The sequence below is a fragment of the Corvus kubaryi genome, unplaced genomic scaffold (assembly GCF_017639235.1).
Source record: "Corvus kubaryi isolate FWS band 111438036 unplaced genomic scaffold, C.kubaryi_AGA036_p1.0 37354, whole genome shotgun sequence".
Lineage (NCBI taxonomy): Eukaryota > Metazoa > Chordata > Aves > Passeriformes > Corvidae > Corvus > Corvus kubaryi.
This window is the reverse complement of record NW_024581116.1, coordinates 4,920,741-4,939,691: the sequence shown is the minus strand read 5'-3', so window position 1 is coordinate 4,939,691 and position 18,951 is coordinate 4,920,741. Positions and strand designations below refer to the sequence as shown.

The following is an 18,951-nucleotide window of genomic DNA, read 5'->3' as shown; positions in this document are numbered from 1 at the left end:
AAAATATGGGTCAGATAGTTCTGGCAGGTGGGATTAAAGTATCAAGTGAAATAAAGAGCAAGGCAGTCTGTAGAAGCTCCTGGTTTTTTGATCTTGCTTAAGTAGCCCTCTGCAAAAAAGTAAGGTGGCAGAATTGTCTGCAGAGAGAAGGGACTGGGGCTGGATTGTACAGAGCCTGTTGGACCTCAGGCTGTGTCTGTGCTGTCAGGTCAACCCAGAGTCACCACTCTCCTTGAGGAGACTCATCTGCAGCTTCACTGGAGACCGTCAGTGTATGAAGAGCTGTTGTGGGAAGGAGGTGCTTAGGTGCTGATCAGGCCAGGACAGATTCTTGTTCCCATGGTCATTGACAGGACTTGAGCTCAAACTCCAGATTTACCACGCTGCTCTCATCCTCTGTGTGGCTGATTGGAACTTAGCAAGTAGCTGTATGGGCAGAAGGCAAACAGGTCCACAGGACTTACAGCTCCCCTTGGCATCTGCTTCTAGCACACAAACCATCCCAGGACAGACTTCTGGTGGAAAAAATTGCTCATGGCAGCATTCTTGAAAGTGTCATTCACATATAATTAGGTAGCCAGTCTGATATTCATCTGAGAACAGCTGAAACTTTGCTAGAAATTTCAGAATAAGAAACACTTTACAAGTTCACTCAACTCAGAAAAAACCCCAGAGCCCTTTGGACTGAAGTTTCTAACACTTGTTTTTAGCTCTAAGATCAATGTTTTTGGAGAGTTTCACTTAATTCCATGAGGATGAACAGGACAGAGGAGTAAAAACCACTTGTGGTTTTCCTTGGATGTTTCCACTGAGGTTATTTTTGCTGGATAGGAGCTGCAGCTTTGTTCAGCAGCTGTGTGTGAGCCTGGCCCCATCTCCCCTTGGCAGCCCCACACAGTGCTGCTCCGGAGGTTTGGATATATGGATACACACGCTGCTAAATGTCTGGTGTTGGCTTTGCCTGTGAAATACATCCTCCTCTCTCTGCACCAACACTCGGCTTCTGCTCTAGCCTGGGTATGTGGGATATGTCCCTAATTTACATGCAAACATATGCCTGAGCTGCAGCTAAGGCTGGTGACCAAAGCCCCAGACCTCCTTCCCGTGCCCAGTGACAACAGAGTTCACCCATCTGTGTCCCCAGTGCTGAGCTCTCTCAAGTTAGTATGACTCACTAGGTGCTGCCAGGATAAGGATGAAAATCAGGCAGGATCAAATACTGGATGGGCTTCCAGGTGAGCTGGAGCCTTCCTTTAACTGCAGGGTAAGCAGTGCTCAGTGATTATCTAGGGCCACGCTAATTGGAGGTTAAAGTAGTTGCTATGGGAGTAGCCAGGACTCCTGGGTCTCCAGACCAGGCTGGATGGGGCTTGGAGCAACCTGGTCTAGTGGAAGGTGTCCCTGCCCATGGCAGGGAGGTTGGAGTTAGATGATCTATAAAGTCCCTTCCAAACCAAACCGTTCCGCGATCCTATGAAAACCACAGGTTTGGATCTGCTGAGTTTGATGGATGATAGAGGGGTCTGGTGGGGTAGAGGGAGCCTGGCATGGCTTTCTGCTGTCAAAAGAAAGGAGGATTTTGGATATGGGCTGATACCAGTCCCAGTCCTGCAATGAGATCCAGGAGGGTTTGATGCCTGGGCCTCTGCAAAGTCTCCTCCACTGTAAGATCGTTCTCAACAGGGGACACAGAATTGTCCAGTCTGGCAGGACACCGCTGCTCACTCTGTTTTCAGCAGCAGCTACAAATACCCATCATACCAGAACTCCGTGTGAATTCAGGTGCTTTGTTTTGGGCTCCCTCCTTTGAAAACTCTGCTCATCCTTCTGTCTGTCTGCACCAGAGAGACAAGATCCCTGGATATCTAATCCAACAATAGCCGGGCTACTCCAACCCAGCCCCCCGGGCACCCCTTTCCCCGACTGCCCCCCAGCAGCTCGCAGTGCCACAGCTGGACAGCTACACACGAACAGTCTGCAGCAAATTTGGGCAAAGAGGTGGCTTTTAGGACCCTGGGAACTCCGCCAAGGCTCAGGTAGGTCTGTCTCATTCGTCAGCCGGGATTCATTCACTCCCAGGGATATGTGTGTGTGTGTGTGTGTGTGTGTGTGCCGAGTGCTTTTCCTTCCCCGCCGCTGGCTGTGAGCCTTCCAAGCAATGGGACTAACGCTGCTCTCCGCGCAATGAGGAGTGCTGGGCTGGGGCAGAAACCGCTTTCCTTTCCTCTGGAAGAAAACAAGCTGTGAGGACACCTAAGGATGTGCTGCCCAGATGTGTTTCCCACCTCCACTTTCCTCCTAAGACTCATGTGCTTGACAGCTTTCAGCAACTTTGCCAAGACTTCTGCAGACTTCTCAGGTAGGGAGAAGCGCTGATCCTTTCGTGTGCTGCTCGTACATGGGAGCTCTGATTCCAGTACTCAGGAGCAGCTCAGGGAAAGTGGATGTGAGCAGATCTGGGATAGTTATGTGGGGAGTAATTTTAATCTTTTAAAAATAAGCTGAAGATGAAAAGTGTCTTTCGTAAGAGGATTTTGAGTTTCTTAAAAAGCCTTTCTCAATAATTAGCAAAACTATTTCAAAAGAGTTAGTCTGACTAACTTTGGGAACAAGAAAAAGAATAGTGTTAACTTGTGTAAGTTTGTAGCAGGAACGGTATTAACTTGTGAAAGTTTTTAGCAGGTTTTGTGCTGTGTTTCTCATAGGAGTGAAAAGAGGTGGATTAGGAGACTGGGAAGGCTTAGGACATAAATTAAGGCTAACATAGCAAGATTAAATGATTTTGTAGTGGACCAGATTCCCTCCTCTTAACATACAGCTCCTGATTGTTGCAAAAGCCCCCTGAGCTGAGATAGAGATGTTGCATGCACAGAATGAATTATATCCTGAGCCTGTGTTTTCTTAAGCTGTAAGAAAAAGTGTCTCATTTCTCAATATTTTCTGAATCTAGAAATGTTAATAGCTTTTGTTTTGAGCCATATACTGCAGGTAAATACCCAGCACTTTGAAGGTCTGGAGTCCCATATAAGTTTTATAACTCTATAGCTGCATCAGTAGCTTTAAAATTACGTTTCTGCCTCTGTTCTTTGTGAGTGAACATGTGGATCTATGAAAACATAACAGATCTCATTTTGCAACTTCAGTAGGGTTGATTAGTTTGCTCGGGAATGCCAGTGAGAGCCACTTTTCTTTTAAGATATTGGTTCTAATTTTGGGCCTTAGTGTGAAGAACTAGTCTGGCATACTCTTTAGGAGTGTTTTGCAAAACTCTTTTAGTGGATAAGAGCTGCCAGTTATAGTTTGCTGATGAAAAAGTGTCATTGCAAGGGTAGAACCTCACTGGACTTGGGTTTCAACACATCCCAGCACTGCTGCTCACTGCCTGGGAGTGCATGTGTCCGTATGCTGTGAGAAATTTGTTAGAAAGGAGGAGCTTGTGGTGGAGGTGGGGGAAGAATATATACAGTAGCTTGAAACCTTAATGTGAATTGAAGGGGGCTGGCTTGCCTGTGACTCAGTCTCATTTGGGGGCAGATCAGTCCTGGGGGCTCCCATTCAAGGCAGATCTGCCTCTGAATGGAAAGGGCTGAGGCATTTCCCTGTTTCTAGTGTGCTTTTATCCTTTTCTTGGCACCGAGCTTTCTCTGTGCTCCTGCTTGCAAGAACATTGATGCAGAAGGGGTGTATGGAGTGGGCACAACAGGAGCAAAAGCTGCAATGGGGAAAGGAATTGTCCTTCTAAAATGTAGATAAAGTTTTCCCAGCCAGGCCAAATTGCCAAGCGTTAAAATGTGTACAGGTGTCCCAGGGAAAAGGTGCTTTACATTGTGTTTGTACAACATAGCTGGAGCAGTGCAAGGAAATTCGATAGGCTTCAGTGGTGCTGGCAGGGGGAGCAGATGCTGTTCTTTTAAAAAATGGATAAGAAGGTTGCTGATAACAAAATAATCTTTTCTGCAACATCCAACTGTACTGTCATGCTTTGGGAGAAGAGGGGTGGCTTAAATCTCTGTGTCTATGTGTGTAGCAAGGTTGTACTCTGAAGCAGGGTCTGTAATCCCAACAGCACAAACTCCCATGAGTTTCCATAACTGCTGAAACCTTCTGCCAAGTCCAACCTGAGTTTTCTGATAGCAGGCTTGGCGAATGTCCCCAGTCTTGTTGAACTGACTGTACCTTGCAGGACAGGAAACATGATTTGCTGCAGGAAAGGGCTGGACCCAGTATGTAGCAGCTCAAATACAGTTTTGTAAGTTCAGGAGCTGAGTAGCCACAAGAGGAAAGGGGGCAGGAAAAAGTACAGCATTTCCCAAATCACACCTTATGCTTTCCCAGCACATTTTGCAGAGACCCCGTTTGCCTCCCTCCAGTGCCATCAGGGTGTGTACCATGTGCCTCTCTGAAGGAGCAGTGGCCCAGGTAACTCTTCCTACCTGATGGAGCATCTCGTTTGTCCCTGTTACCCCTATAAGTGAATTGTCAGCTGGCATAAGGAATGGAAGGCAGCCTTCTAACATTATTTGACTATAATTATTTCTGGCTTCTTATACACTTTTCTATACTTCACAGTTTTCTAAGTTCTTCTCTGGCATGCCTGGAATTGAGCAGGTGAACATCTTTGGGGAAGCCTAATAGCTTTACTGTATGCCATCCCACCTAGAGGTGGTGCATCCAAAACATAAATTTTCTGCACCCCAGGAAGATGAGTGGATTGGTATTGGGTATTACTGCTGAGGAATGCAAGGCTGGCTGTAATCCCACAGAGGTTTCTGCAGCAGTTGGTGCTGCAGGGAGATGACATAGGTCTTTGGGATGTAGAGGCTCTTCCAGCTTGCAAATGAACAGCAGTACTGTCCAGAGAGAGCAGCTGATGCTCTCTGGGGAAGAATGGGGGTTTAAAACTCAGTCCTGTAGACTTTGTTTAGCAGCAAAACCTCTCTGGCTTCTCCACTTGGTTCAACTCAGCATTACCAGCGAGGTGCTGCTGTTTGTAATAAGTCACGGCCTTATGGTGGTGGGCCAGAGTGTGTGGATCCAGCCCTGGAAGGAAAGCTCAGGGACAGCCAGTCTTGAGCTTTAACCAGATCATAAGCCAGCAGCACTGACTGACTCTCATGTGGCAGCTCTGCAGTAGGGCTGGATGAAAGACTTACCAAGAACTTCATACCCAACCACATCCCAGTACTGTCCCACTGTCTGGCTCTTCAAGATATGTGTCTCTCGGCTGCAGGAAGATTTCATTTTTATGTAGGTCATGGCAAGGCACACCCTGAGAAGGTGCCCAGAGATGTGGTGGACTGAGTCTGTCACAAGGGACCACAAGCAGGGCTGGTGGGAATTTCTAACCCCTGAGCACATGGTCTCACACTGGGGCTCCATCCCTCCTGTTTGAACAGCTCAAATGCCACAATGTGAACATGAGCAGTGCGTATCCTGCTGGGGACTGGTGCAATCTGAGATGTAAGAATTCAAATTCCTTTTAAGTGAAGTATTTGAACTATGTGAAGAGTTTTGAAGTTGTTTTCTTTAATAGTTCTTTAACCATTGATGTTTGCAGCAGGGTGTGGGGGTAGGAAGCAGGTCCTGAGGGAGAGAGTGGAGTTATCAGGCACTTTGCAGCCACTTCTTAAGAAGACCCTGACTTTCTCTCTGTGGCTGCTTGCAGAATGGACTCTTGGTCTAATCTCATTCTGTGATCTGTTCTTGTGCTCAGGACTGTTTGAAGGCTTAGAACCTGCTGTCTTGATGTGTCACTTACCCCTTATGTTCAAGGTGATACTTGAAGACTGTGATGAGGTGTGGGGTAAGAGTCTGATCTTTTGAATCTCTGTACATAACTGTAAACCTCTAGTCCTAATCTCAGTAGCAGCAATGAATTCTCCAAAATCCTTGCTGTTAGATAAAACTTCACCTTTGTTTTAGGCCCCTTCTATTTTTAGTGAGAGTCCAAGACAGAGCAATGTCCTTGCCCTGCCAGGGGAATCTATGCCATGGCTCCTCTGCATAGGCTCTGGGAGGCAGTGATCCATGTGCAGTGCGCAGGCCTTGCTCCTTAGAGGGACAAGGTTAATGAAAATGGTGCCAAAAGTAGGCTTTGGTGCTAACTTTAAATACAGGTGTTGAAATCTTAGTCAACAGCTGTTGCTCATATTCTGTGTGCTCTCTGTGCTCAGCCTCGATGCTCCTGTCTCTGAAGCTAAATCATGCAAATACATGTTGAATTCTGCTCTGCCCACTGCTGCCAAGGTGACCATTTAACTTCCAGTTGCATACCTGCAAGGAATTAAGCTTATGTCGTTATCATGCCGTGCTCCAATTCTCCTCAAGGACTTTCCCATTCATTAGCTGATTTCAGGCATGTTGGGCAGAAGGGTAGTGGCATCAGATCTGTGTGGTTGCCACGAGTTTAATGCTGATGGAGACAGGTCCCTCCACTACTGCAGAAAGGGTTGTGAACTCAAGCATTTACAGACATCAGAGAATCCACTGCAAGGACCTCAGCCAAAAATGTAGGTTTCTAGGCATGGAAATAGCTTGGCTGGGAGCTCATGCCTTTTCTGACGCAGGAGAACTCAGCTGAAGGAAAAAGCAGCCCCAGTAGTGCTGCTCTCCTTGGGCCTGCTTTAATGTTTATGCTCTTTGCATTAGATTTTGGCACAAGCTGGATGTGAGCAGCGCTTTGCTTAAGGGAGCTGATCTGGCATCGAGCCAGATAAATACTGATAACTCCCATCCACACCCTGCAGGTGAGCCCTGGGTAGGTTTTGGAACCTCTCCCTGGAGGCCCATCTTGGTTTTGAAAGCGCAGAGATTTTTTTTTGTTGTTGTTGTTGGTAGTGGTGGTGGTTGGCTGTTTTTTCTTTTCCCCAAGAATATCAGGTTTCAAGTGAAAGCTGCTTTTGCCACCTCCCTGCTAATTGGCTCAGTGTGTTTGTTTGAGCTGATGAAGGCTGGAGTTGGGGAGGGGAAAGGCACTTCTCCCTGATTGCATTTAATCAGTCCATAATAAAGGCAATTTGTTTGACAACTCCATTCACCAAATTATCACCAAAATCTACATGCTAACAGCTTCTGAATGCCTAATAGCCCTGAATGGGTCCATGGTGTCAAGAGGGATCTATGATTTCCATGTGTTGAAGGTTTCAGGCTGTAAAAGAGGGCATTTTCAAGAGAAAGGCAGGTACACCATCACACTGGAAAAGAAACTGTAACTCAGTAATGAGAGTTGAGTTTTTGACCCCAGGGGCAAGCAGACATGCTTTAGACTTTGTTTAAAGACTGGGCCAAATCCAGGCCACCTCCATACCTTGTCTTGGGAAAGGGCTCTGAGTGATGAGGTAGGATGGACCTCAGGTTGCTGCTTACAGAGGTCCTTGCCCCAGGTGATCTTTTCCTCCTCAGCTGGAGGCCTTCTGTGCCACCCCATCTGTCACATCTGTCTGGGCTGCAGTTTGGCTTACTGAGGGCAAGCTGCCTGGGCTGGGGTAGAGAAATTCTCCTTCTCAGAGCTGACAAAATTGAAAACCTCATCAAAGCTGGTTTAAAACCACTGTTGGCCCCTTCTGGTAACGTTCTGGAGATGTGGCTGCACGGGGCGGGAGTTGAAGGGGGTGGTTGGGTCTGGGAGCCACGGCTGAGGTGTTCTCACGGGGGAAGCTGCAACTGGGGTTTGTGTCACATATGTCTGTTTGCCAGTGGAAAAGAGTCTAAAGACCACAAAGAGCTGGGAGGTGTTGGAGAAGGAAATCAGTAGGGGTTTGCGTGGGTATCAAGTGCCAGATCTGCTGCTTTTGGGAAAGCAGGAAAAGAATCAGCACAGAAGCTGGGGCTGTTTTGGTGCCTGTGAGAGGTTTTTGGTTTATCATTGGGGCTGTGGCTTTATGGCATCAGCAGGACCATGTTACCAAGACTAAATACCATGTTAAGCAAAGACACAGGTTTCTGTCCACCCCTGTCTGGGGGCACACTCCAGAAAACACTGTGGATTTCCCAACAGTTGTGATGAAAATGCTGTAAGGGAGGAGTCTGCGCCTGCCGACTCAAAAAATATTCAGCATTTACTTTTACTGACAGCCAAGGGGACCAAACTGAGCTTCAGGAAGACAAACACGTGTTTCCAATTCCATGTGTTTGTGGTCCTGGGCTGTGACCAGGGGCGCTGCTGTTACTGCTACAAAAAACCAGCTGCTTGTTGGTGTTTGTGGTACCAGGGAAAGGAGACACAGTCTGGGAGGGAGGGATGGATGTGGCTGCTGTGGGTGCCGGGATGTCTCATGAGGGGTCTGTGTGAAACCTCATGTAGGCAATGACTTCAAGCTCAAGAGCCATATGTGTGCATCTGGCTCCTGTCATATGAAAATCCACTGGTTTAGCCATCACAGCTGTCAGCAAGAGCCAAGGGACCTCAGGGATCCCCACATCTATGGGATGACTGGCAATATTTACATAGTATCTACTAACTGCAGGGGCCCAGAAACTGATGAAAACTTTTGTTAGTACTTGGAACACTTTATTTAATTAGTAGTATTAACAAAAAAAGGGAAAAAAATATACAGTGGTAATTTTAATCCTTCAAAGTATCCCAGTATCCCACTAGATGCATAGACAATTTGAGGAAATTGTCCTTGCAGCATTCTTCCTATGTCTCTGTGTTAATAGGGATACAAATGCTGCAGAATTGAAGAAAGCAACTGTTTATGTCCTCAGGTAAAAATTTTCCCTGACTTAAGGTGCTGTGAAAGCAGATTTTATATGTCAGAAATAGTTTGGTCAATTAAAAAAAAAAAGTGAGAATTTTGACATACCCTTTTTTTCAACTGAGATACTTAGAAGCTGAACTCACAATTTAATCTGGGTGGGGGGGGTGGAGTGGGGAGAATAAGCTTAGTCTCTGCAGGAGGAGAAAAACTGTGTATTTACACTTGGCATTCGTGCTGATCCTTTTGTTGATGCTAATTTAAACACGGCCTGATCTCCCAAAGTGCTTGGTGTTCAGAGCTGAAGATTGGCCTATGCTGTGTTTAGGTGGGTGTGCAGTGATTTAGTTGGCCAACACCAGGGCTGTTTACATGTCTTATTTGGGACTGGCTGCTTATGCTTGGCATGTTTGTGCAGGTATAGATTGAACTTCTTTCTGTTCCAAAATAGCAATCCAAATCCCTGGGCGGGGAGGACTATTTGAAGAAACTACCCCTGTTTTGTTTTGGGCTTTTGTGCTCTTGTAATTCCTTTATACACATATCCAAGATCTTCACAGATTCTGTCCCTTGAAAGGTGTGTGACTGCCTGCAGGCACAGACCCAATGTGCTCCTTAAAGTGGTTCAGAGGATTTTTGGACAGGTTGGTTTGGTACCATGCTACAAGGCTCCCTGTGTCCTTGCCAGTGCTATGCCTCACTGATCCAGCACTGCTGTTGTCTGGGATTTTTGTGTGCTTTCCAAAAGACAGCCATGGGCCAAAATCTGCTCAGCTGTGAGGCAACTTTGCTGACTTGCCAAGAGCTGTGCAGAATGAACAGAAGCACAGAAGTTAATCCTGGCTCATCTTCTTCCAGATTAATTTAATGTAGAAGTAATAATTGGGAACACATTTTAGAGAGCTGCTTGGGTTGTTATTATTATTATTATTATTATTATTCATTAATTAATTTACTTAGCTGCTCCTTTTGGCTGAGGAAGGATGGTGAGTTGTGACTCTCTCAGCCTGGGTTTGGGCTAATCCAAATGTGCCTGGCTCAGCTCACTGAGGGCATGAACTTATCTGTAGTAATTAAAACTATGAATGTCTGCTCTTTCAGCATATGCAGTGCCTGGCTGCCTGGAGCCCACTGTGTGTCTTCTCATGTCAAAGAGATGATGATGACTTGGTAGTTCTGGGTTGCACAGGAAAATAAATCTTGGCCGAGTCTTTTCAGATATACTCTGCGCTCTTGAGCTATGTTGGTGGATGCTGTGGTGTCAGTGTTGATGGGGCTCCTTTGGGTGCTAAGGCTTGCTATTTAATAACCCCCCTTGGATCCGTCTGGATCCTTGCATGAAGGTGGAGCAGTGTGTGTGTGACCTGCAGTTTGTGCAAACCCTCCGAGGGCTCAGGTGTCAGAAGTGTGTTTGAATGAACAGATGAATGTAGATGCTCCTGAAGAGTTTGCAGTAGATGTTGTCCAAGCACTTTAGTTTTGGTGGGCAGGAGAGCTGACATCCAGCTGCTGGCAAAGTATCCCACATCCTTAACAATGAGGAAGAAAGATTTTAAAAAAATGTTTCCTTTTTTTAATGTTACGTTTAGAGATTTAGAGAAGAAGGCCTAGAGACCCAGAGGAGATTCATCAGCCATTTACAATCAAAGAACTTCACTATGTACATTTGTGCTTCGATTTTTAACCTGATATCAACTCACTGTTTGCCAGGAGAGACATTTTTCACTCCCCCAGCAGCCCATAAAATAATCAGAATCCTCAGGGTATGAGGGAGTTGACTTCAGGTGAGATACACTAAATCTTTGACAGACTGGGTACCTGATGGTGCTGCTTGTCAAGAAGGGGCCATTAAGACCACCTACTCTGAGACCCCCTGTGTGCTTGTGTTATTTTATTTTCATCTGTTATCAGATGCCTGTGGTTTTGCTGCTATGATATTATCAATGTGTTGTATCAGCCTCAAGGGTTTAAAGTGGGCTTTTACTCCCACTAGTAAATATGAAAACAAACAGCAGCGTGGGGATTTTCTGCTAATGTTTACTCTGTGATTTTTATATCACACTGTGGGCTGGTGTTGATATCAAGGGTGCTCTACAGCAGGTGCAATTCCTGACATTAATTTCCCATGTTTACTGTATTTTGCAAAGGCTTTTGGCTCAAATGTTTTTCGTAAAAGTTGTGTTGGGCCAAGAGTGCAGACATTTAGTACAATTAAAGTGATAGGTGGTAAATTGAACTCCTATGGGTGGATTACAGATTATTGTTTTGGGCCTCAGTCTTTGGGAAATCTCTTCCTGCTGTGGTCTGTGTGGTGCCTGTACCTGCAGTGCTGCTGTGGTCTTGGCAGTGCCCATAGGAGGCTGTGGGACACAATTCTGCACTTTGATTTTGAAAAAGTTTAGCTTTTGTGTGAAACATTCAAATAACAGTATTGTACTTTAAAATCAAACATTTGGAAGTTAAGAAATATTAAAATTAAGGTAGTTTTAACTACTTGAGTCCAGTCCTTTGGGTTTTTACGCTACACTTTAATGAGAACATACTCTGGGGGGCTCTTGTCTTGTCCAGAGCACAGAACAGTGGCCTTAAAATGATTTTCTTTATCCTTCCAGTTCTTTATGGCCCTGGGGCCTTATTTCCTGTATGTTTAATGGTATTTAAATCCTATAATGTTATTTAAACCCTATTCTGCTTGTTGTGAGGGATGTACTTACAGGGATGTACTTACCCTTCTGGAAGAAGCCTGGAATGTTACCTGCACTGCACAGATGAGGATCCGAGGCAGAGAGATTGGCATCCAGAGCTGATACTGACCAATATTTCGGATTGTTCAGTATCTACCTTCTTCTCCAGGAGCAGCCCCTTACCTAGTCTCTTAAGCTGTGATAAGCAGGAAGAAATGTGGGGTACTCAGTACACAGTTCCGTCTCCAATATTATAATATCTATATGCAAATGGACTGCACAGGTTAAAATGAACATTTCAGTTGCAAAGTCAAGTGCACATAACTGAGTGTTGTGGGTTAACACCTGTAGGCAGCCAAGCACTACCCAGCTGCCTTCTTGCCTCCCCTTCTTACCCCCAGGTAGGATAGGGGAAGAGGGAGGGAAGAGTAAAAGCAAGAAATCTCATGGGATGAGATAAAAATAATGAAAGAGAAGTGGAAGAAATAAAAAAGAAAGCAAAATAATTGATGGAAAGGCAATCACTCACTGCCTCCCACAGGCAGACTCATGCCCAACCAGTTCCCAAGCTGACTTACCCCACTCCACTCTGTTTTATTGCTGAACATGACACTCCATGGCATGGGATATCTCTTTGCTTAGCTGGGGTCACTTGCCTGGTTGTATCCCTCCAAAATCTTGTGCTCCCTACAGCCTATTTGCTGGGAGGGCAGAGTGAGGGACAGACAAAGTGCTGATGCGGAGCAAAGGTTGTTCAGCAATAGCTAAAACATTAATATATTATCAATACTGTTTTGGTTGTGGATCCAAAGCACAGCACTATACAAGCTGCTACAAAAAAACAAGTTAACTCCATCACAGCCAGACACAGTACGCTGAGGAAAGGGCAACATTACACCTGTATTTTATGTGTAATATGAGCTAGAGGTTGCTATCGTAGGAAACCTTCAGCTGGCAGATATGATCTGAGCCATAAAGTGCAGTTGTGAGAAGGGTCTGGTTTTGCATAGTTTTTGTTGTGGTTCCTTTTTTTTTTTTCCTTTCCCTAGAGCAGTCATGCTTTGAGGGTTATTTTATTTGGGATGAGATAAGAGTACTTAAAATTGGGTTACAAATTTGGGGTCAGTCCTTGAAACACATTCTAAAAGTTTTTTAAAAATTAATTTTGAAGACATTCCCCCCTCCAAATTTCTTTCTTTTGCTTGCTTGCTTCTGTCCCCTCATAGAAGAAGAAGAAGAAGAAGAAAAGGATATGGGTCTGTTCAAAGGCACAAGTAAAGATCCTGCAGTGCAAGTGATATTCCTAAAAATAGAGCCTCTGCGATTTTTTCAGTTTATTTCTCTCTGGATTTTTATTGTGTGGGAACCCCCTGGAAACCAAGGTTGTTGTTCTGACTGTTTCCAAAGCATGTCTGTCTCTTCATGTATCCTTTGTACAGGGGCCACTTCTGTTGTGTTAACACTCTTTGCTTCCTGGTTTATGGGCTCATCTGAACTCCAGCTCAAAGAGGTTAAAGCTTTATAAAAGTGAGTTGGGCAAGGAAGTGGCTCCACAGTTGATGCTGGAGTGTGCACATCTGTGACCCATGCTGTGCTCACATGTTAGTTTATTGCTGGCCTCACAATAAAGGATAGCGCTGGGGTTTTGTTCGGCTAAACAACTCTGATGGAATGAATTGTATAGAAAAAAGAATAGATGAAGCCTGGCTGTTATTTGCCATAATGTTCTTTGTTTTAACTGCAATGTGGGGGATGCAGAACTCCCAGAAGAGGATGGCCTCTGTAGCAGCCAAGGGGAGCTGATGGATTGGAGAGGGACACAGAGACACTCAGGAAGGAGTGAAAATTTTTTCCGATTCTCTCAGCCCTTTGGGTTTGCTTGTCTTTAGCTGATGGCCCCAGGCTTTCACTTTGGCTTTTCTACAGGAGCAGAGACTCTGCTGTACCAATAACTTGCACTATAAATACGTTTAGTGCCATTTGCCCTGGGTTTGGTCCAGAGTTAATGTGCACAGATAGTAGTTAGTGCATTTGGCAGTGGTACAGCCAAGTGGCTGGATTGTAAAGGTCACCAGCAGCTGCAGGAAACGGAATGCTTGCTGTTAGACAATCCATTTTTCCTGCTGGATAAATGAAAATCTCTTTATCTCTTTTCATAAACATTGTTCACATAATTGGAGGGCAAGGTTCAAGTTCAAACTGATAAGATTATTTTGCTTCCCTAAGCTGCATGACAATGGTCCTCTTGGCAAATTAAGCCATGGATCTCCTTTTGCTATAATGGGAACCAATCTCATTAGAAACAGAGCTGGATTAGTGATGAGTCCAACCTCCCGTACAGATACACACTCTGACCCCAGCAGGCCTGAAGTGCCTTTTGTTCACTCAGCCTCCTCTGCGTTTTCCCATCGCTCCTACATCTGTGTGGTGGAGCTGGGGGTGATTTTGCTCAAGCAAAGCCTGCTGAGGGGTGAAAAATAGGCTGGTTGGTCAGTGTGGTATCACAATAGGTATGATAAAGTGTTTTTAAAATGTTTATCTTGATTTAACTCATTGGAGTACAAGACCAATTAAGTTGCCTATTACAGGGTACTGAAGATTAAGGGCCAATTGTCACTGCTTTGACCTGTTCTGCCTTTTCTGATGATCCTTTTCTGCCTCTCAGCATTGCTGTCATCTACAGATCAGAAAATCTGGATATATTCACACCAACCTCCACAACATCTGAATACAGGAAACTCTATTTTTGGGACAAAGAAAGACAAACCTTTTCACCTATGACCTGTGTTCTTTCTGTCTGTCCTTCTTCATGCCAGTTTTGGCTCCTGAGTGGTTGTTTGCACCCACAGACTGTCCAAGCTTCCTTATCAAGAAGGTGGGACTGAGAGCCCTGAGCTGGGTTTGTGGAAACCAGTGCCAGCAGGAGAGCAGCATGGCTATGCCTGCAAAAGGCTTCTGGGCAGATGTTGTGGCTCAGGAGCAGTGCTGAGCTATGGGGGTGCTGTGGTTGGATCCACTCTATCTGTCTGTCTATCTCTATCTATCTATCTATCTATCTATCTATCTATTTGTATTATCAACAATTTTTCCTCTTGCTGAGACTCCTTAGCTCTGGGGGATTAGAGGTACAGCCTTGGCTGATTCCAGCTGCTCCCATGAGATGGAGCCTTGATTAGGATGCTAAGAGGGGTGAATCCCACTGCTTCCTGACTTCCATTTTTTGATCCTAAAGGAAATCCTAGTGCCCTTGCATCTCTCATATGTCCTACTTCTCTGATCTTGGAGGTATTGCCAGGAGCTTGACTCCTGGATGGAATTTTGTGCTTGAAGTAATCTAGCAGGGAGAGAAGACTGTGGGTGCGATATTTGAAAGTGGCACCAACAGAAAAATGAGCCTGGCCAGTTATTGTAGTAACTAGTTGCTATTAAATAGCCTGGAGGCTGATGCTGAAATGGTGAGGAGTCCTGACTTGGTGAGTAATTCACTAAAAATCAGTGGGGCTATTCACATGAGGGAAAGTTGGCTTCTCTACATGCCCACTCCTGATGGATACTAAGTTATTTTTAAAAAATTTTTATTAAATGTGATTGTCAAGAACAAGGGTTAAGCAGGGTAACTAACCCTGCTAAGCTATGGTCTGTGCTTCACCAGCCAGACTGCAAATGGGCAGCCAAAGAAACAGATCTGTTTTCTGTTCTTGTTACATTTCTGGATATATTTTAAGGTTTCTCAGAAAGACCAGAACAATGAAACACCCTTTGACAACAGCAATCTCTTTTCTTCATGGTGCAGCCTGAGGAAGCATTCAGACCCTTTCCTTCTGGGATTGCTCATTTCCTCTTTTTTTTTTTCCCCTTCTGAAATAAAAACAATACTCCCCAAAAGCACAAATTCTGCAGTGCTGTGGCAGAGCCAGCCTCTGTCACTCCATCAGGCAGGCATCAGATGGGACATTGTCTTCTGTTTTCCCCCCTCTAAGCTGCAACTCAGGGAAAACAAATCACAGCAAAAACCAAAACCAAAACAAAAATCCCTTTTCATATATTGTTTTAGTGCTGTCGAAAATAGTAACTAATGCCCACCCTGAATTTCTCTCAGTCCTTTTGCCAAGGTTTCCATTCTTTATGTGTATAGAGGGGAATGAGGCATGTGGGAAAGAAATCACATGCAGTGAGATGAAATATCATCAAGTCAATGGGAGCCACAATCCTTGGGTGTCCTGCAGTCTGAGGCTGTAGCTCCAAGCCTTGGTCAAGTGTGAGAGGAGCCTGTGATTAAAGAGACTGTCACAAAACTCCTGTGTCCCTGCCTCCAGAGCTCTGAAGCTCCCTGTGAGAGCCTGAGGTCTCTGGGACTCTGCCTCTGTTTTCATGCCAGTCCCTTGTCATTATATGATTCCTGATTGTCTCCGTAAGTTTTTCACTGTAGCTTGAGTCCTTGCTGGTTTTCTTGGAGCCCAGATTCCAGTTACCTGAATTGTGGTGACTTCTGAGTAGTTCGGGGGCTGAGAAGTTGAAGGATGTGTGTACTCCTCCATTAACAGCGCTGCCTCTCTGAAGACTTTCTGATACAGAAAGGTCTCCCAAAGTAGACAGACGGTCAGATAGATAGCCCTGTCTGTCCTCTGCTTTCGAGTGAGTGATCCTGTCTGTGACTAGTTCGATGAAGCTTCTCCTAGAAAGGGTGCCTTTATTTGCACTGCTGCAGTCCCAAACATTGGACTAGGCTCAAAAGTAACATTCAGAGGGTTGAATCTCCACATCTGTGAAGTGTGCTTGCAATGCTTTTGATAAGACAAAGCTGCAGCAAGTGTTGTCAGCCTCTAAGACTGATGGTGGCTGCCTGCCTATACCAGGAAGATGTGGCTGGTGGGAGCATTTTCTTTGTCAGCTTGGCCTGATGATGGGTGGTGTTACCTTTTCTAGTGTCCCCACATCTCTCTTGTGGAGTTTGTAGAGAATTAAACACTTCTACTTTTTTTCACCACTGCAGCTGTGGTTTACCCTCTTCTGTTCCCCAGTGCAGTGTCAGAATTATCTTGATCTAAACTTCATTTTTGTTTTATTAAGGATCAGATCAGCCTGACCCACCTTGATCCCCAGAGGAGACCTTGTCACAGCCTTTCAGTACTTGAACGGGACTTAGAGAGACTTTTTGCCAAGGCCTGTAGTGATAGGACAAGAAGTAATGTTCTTAAACTGAAATATTCAGACTAGGCATAAGAGAGAATTTTTTTATGATCGGTGTAGTGAGACATTGAAACAGCTTACCCAGAGGAGCTGTGGATGCCCCATCCCTGTTCAAGGTTATGGTGGAGAGGGCTTTAGGCAAGCTGATCTAGTGAAAAATGTTTGAGGGGTTTGACTAGTTGGTCTTTGAAGGTCCCTTCCGACCCAAACCATTCTGTGATTATAAGATTTCAGAATTATTTTTAAACTCAGACTTGTCCCTTTTTGCAAAACTTTTCTGTGGGTTGAAAACTACTTTTCTTCTGTAGGGTTAGAGAGGGCTGCAGGATGCTGTTAGTACCCTGAGTGAGAAGGTATTACCCTTGCATCCGTGCATGTTGGATGTGGAATTGCCTTATAATGCCCTCCTCAGCCTTGTCGGTATTGGTGGTTTAGTGCAGAGCTGCATTTCTGTGTCTGCTGGCCAAAGCAGCCCAAGCTAGAGAATGCTGGATGGGGAGGGAGGCTGGCCAGATGCCTAGTCCCTTGTTTCAGGGCCTTTCTGGCCCATTTCCTAGTATAGTTTTCTGAAGAACATCAGAGTGCCTCCATCCCAGCTGTATGTCATCGGCATTACGGCAGCGCTGATGGATGGGGAGAGAGATTAGGCCTTTTCCTCTTTGGCCTGGTGGTGGAGGAGCAAGAGTGTGGTCAACACCCTTTTCTGCTCTGGGGGAGTGGCTATCAAGGGGCAATCACTTCATTTAGAGTTTTTTCCACTGGTGACAATGAGCCTGATTTGCATTGTGGAGAAGCTGACATGTAGATGGTGTCTGGCTCATGTGATAAGAGAGCTCAGCTGTGCTCCAGCCCCTGTGGGATGTGCAATGAGGGCAAGAAGTTTTCTTGGACATTAGGCATGGGGAAAGAGCACTTATGACAGAAATGTGGTGGGAAGAGGTAGGGAAATATCTGTCTGATGGTGTGTTTAAACAGAGACTGAGTGTGCAGGAAATTGGTGGACAGAGGTGAAAGTTTACTCTCCCAGACTGTTCTCCATCTTAATCTTGCCTGGCCATGTGAGGGGAGGATCCAGCTTTCCCAATGCCCAGGCACAAGCAAAGCTTGGTGTATTTTCAACACTCTGAGGAAGGTTGTTTTATTCTCAGTCTGATGGCTTGTTCATGCTAGTACTTCATGGATAAATAATTATTGGTGTCTAATGAGGCTTTTAGGATTGCTCTGGAAACTTAAAACTCGCAGTAGTAAAAGGCAAGGCCATGAATTAAACACCTTAGGGGCTTGGTGTGCCTCCAAGGCAAGATGGACCAGGAGCTTTTTGTTTGTGGCTTAACTAAATTTTCTAGCTTTACTTGAAAGTGTAATTTTTCTTCCCACTCCTTCCTCGAGTCCTGAATTTCCAGCAGATCTTCAGCTAATGTGTTCAAACACATTCAATAAATCTATCAAGAGGAACTCACAGTTAGAGATCATTGATAATTCATGGCAGTAGAGAATAAATACCAACGGCACTGTTTTGTAGATGAAGAAACTGAGGCAGAGAGAGTATCATCGGCAGTGGAATTCTGTTTTCCTCAACTGTTCCAGAGACCTTCATCTCACCTAAGTTGTTGCTTTGGACTTCTAGGGGATGCATCATCTGACTTGCATTACAGCTGCTTCTAGAGATCACTGGCATCCCATCCCCAGTCGCTGGTTCCTTCTGACTGTCTTTTTAGGACACTTTTTTCAGGAAACTTCCTATTAGCGGTGTGAGGTATGAAGCTGGAATACCCCCCTCTGTCAGTGTCCTTACAAGGAATGTCTGTGCAGGATTACTGCTCTTGCAGTTGCTCCCTTACCCTGAGGAACACTAGGTAAAACTCCCTGTACTGCTTTGATGGAGCTAAAAAAGCCCAAGGAGCCATGCTGGCCTCGGTGGTTTGAGATGAGTGCATTTGGGTTTTCTATTTTTCACTTTCCATCCTAAGGACTCATCATTTTGATGTATGTGCCATCCCCTATTCTTAGAAATGCTGTCCTTGTTTAAAGAACAGAATGACATTCATTACTCTGAAACAACCTGGGGAATTGTTTTTTTGGTTGTTGTAAAGCAGACGAGGTGTAACTGCTGCAATTAGGAGGTGATGGGCTTATCTCATTAGTCAGTGGGAGGAAACACTGGGGCCATCGGGTTGGATAATGAAATGTGAAGATGAATTTTGATGTGCCAGATGGCCTGGCATAGTGGTTCCACTAATTTGGGAGAAAGGAGAGCCAATAGTAGCTTTGAAGAACAAAAGCCATAGGAAGAGGTGGCATGTGATTTCTCTGAGCTAAAAAACTGTGATTTCTCAGCTGAATGGAGACTTGTGGGATCCATCCAGGCCCCAGGCCTGCCG

At 45.2% G+C, this 18,951-nt stretch overlaps 1 protein-coding gene across 3 annotated transcripts in view; it reads left to right on the top strand.

Annotated features, from left to right (window-relative positions):
* Nucleotides 1-1,961: 1,961 nt before the first annotated feature.
* EVA1A (eva-1 homolog A, regulator of programmed cell death) overlaps nucleotides 1,962-18,951 on the top strand; it is a 206,293-nt gene continuing 189,303 nt past the window's right edge. The window contains exon 1 of one of the 3 annotated variants that reach the window (XM_042032912.1): nucleotides 1,962-2,036. Coding sequence is in view for 2 of the 3 variants with exons in the window: in XM_042032910.1 (XP_041888844.1) it covers nucleotides 2,260-2,359 (100 nt within the window). In the remaining variant the exon portion in view is untranslated. Of the gene's footprint in view, nucleotides 2,037-2,145; nucleotides 2,360-18,951 lie in introns of those variants that run through there. The other 2 variants (XM_042032910.1, XM_042032911.1) reach the window with 2 other exon arrangements.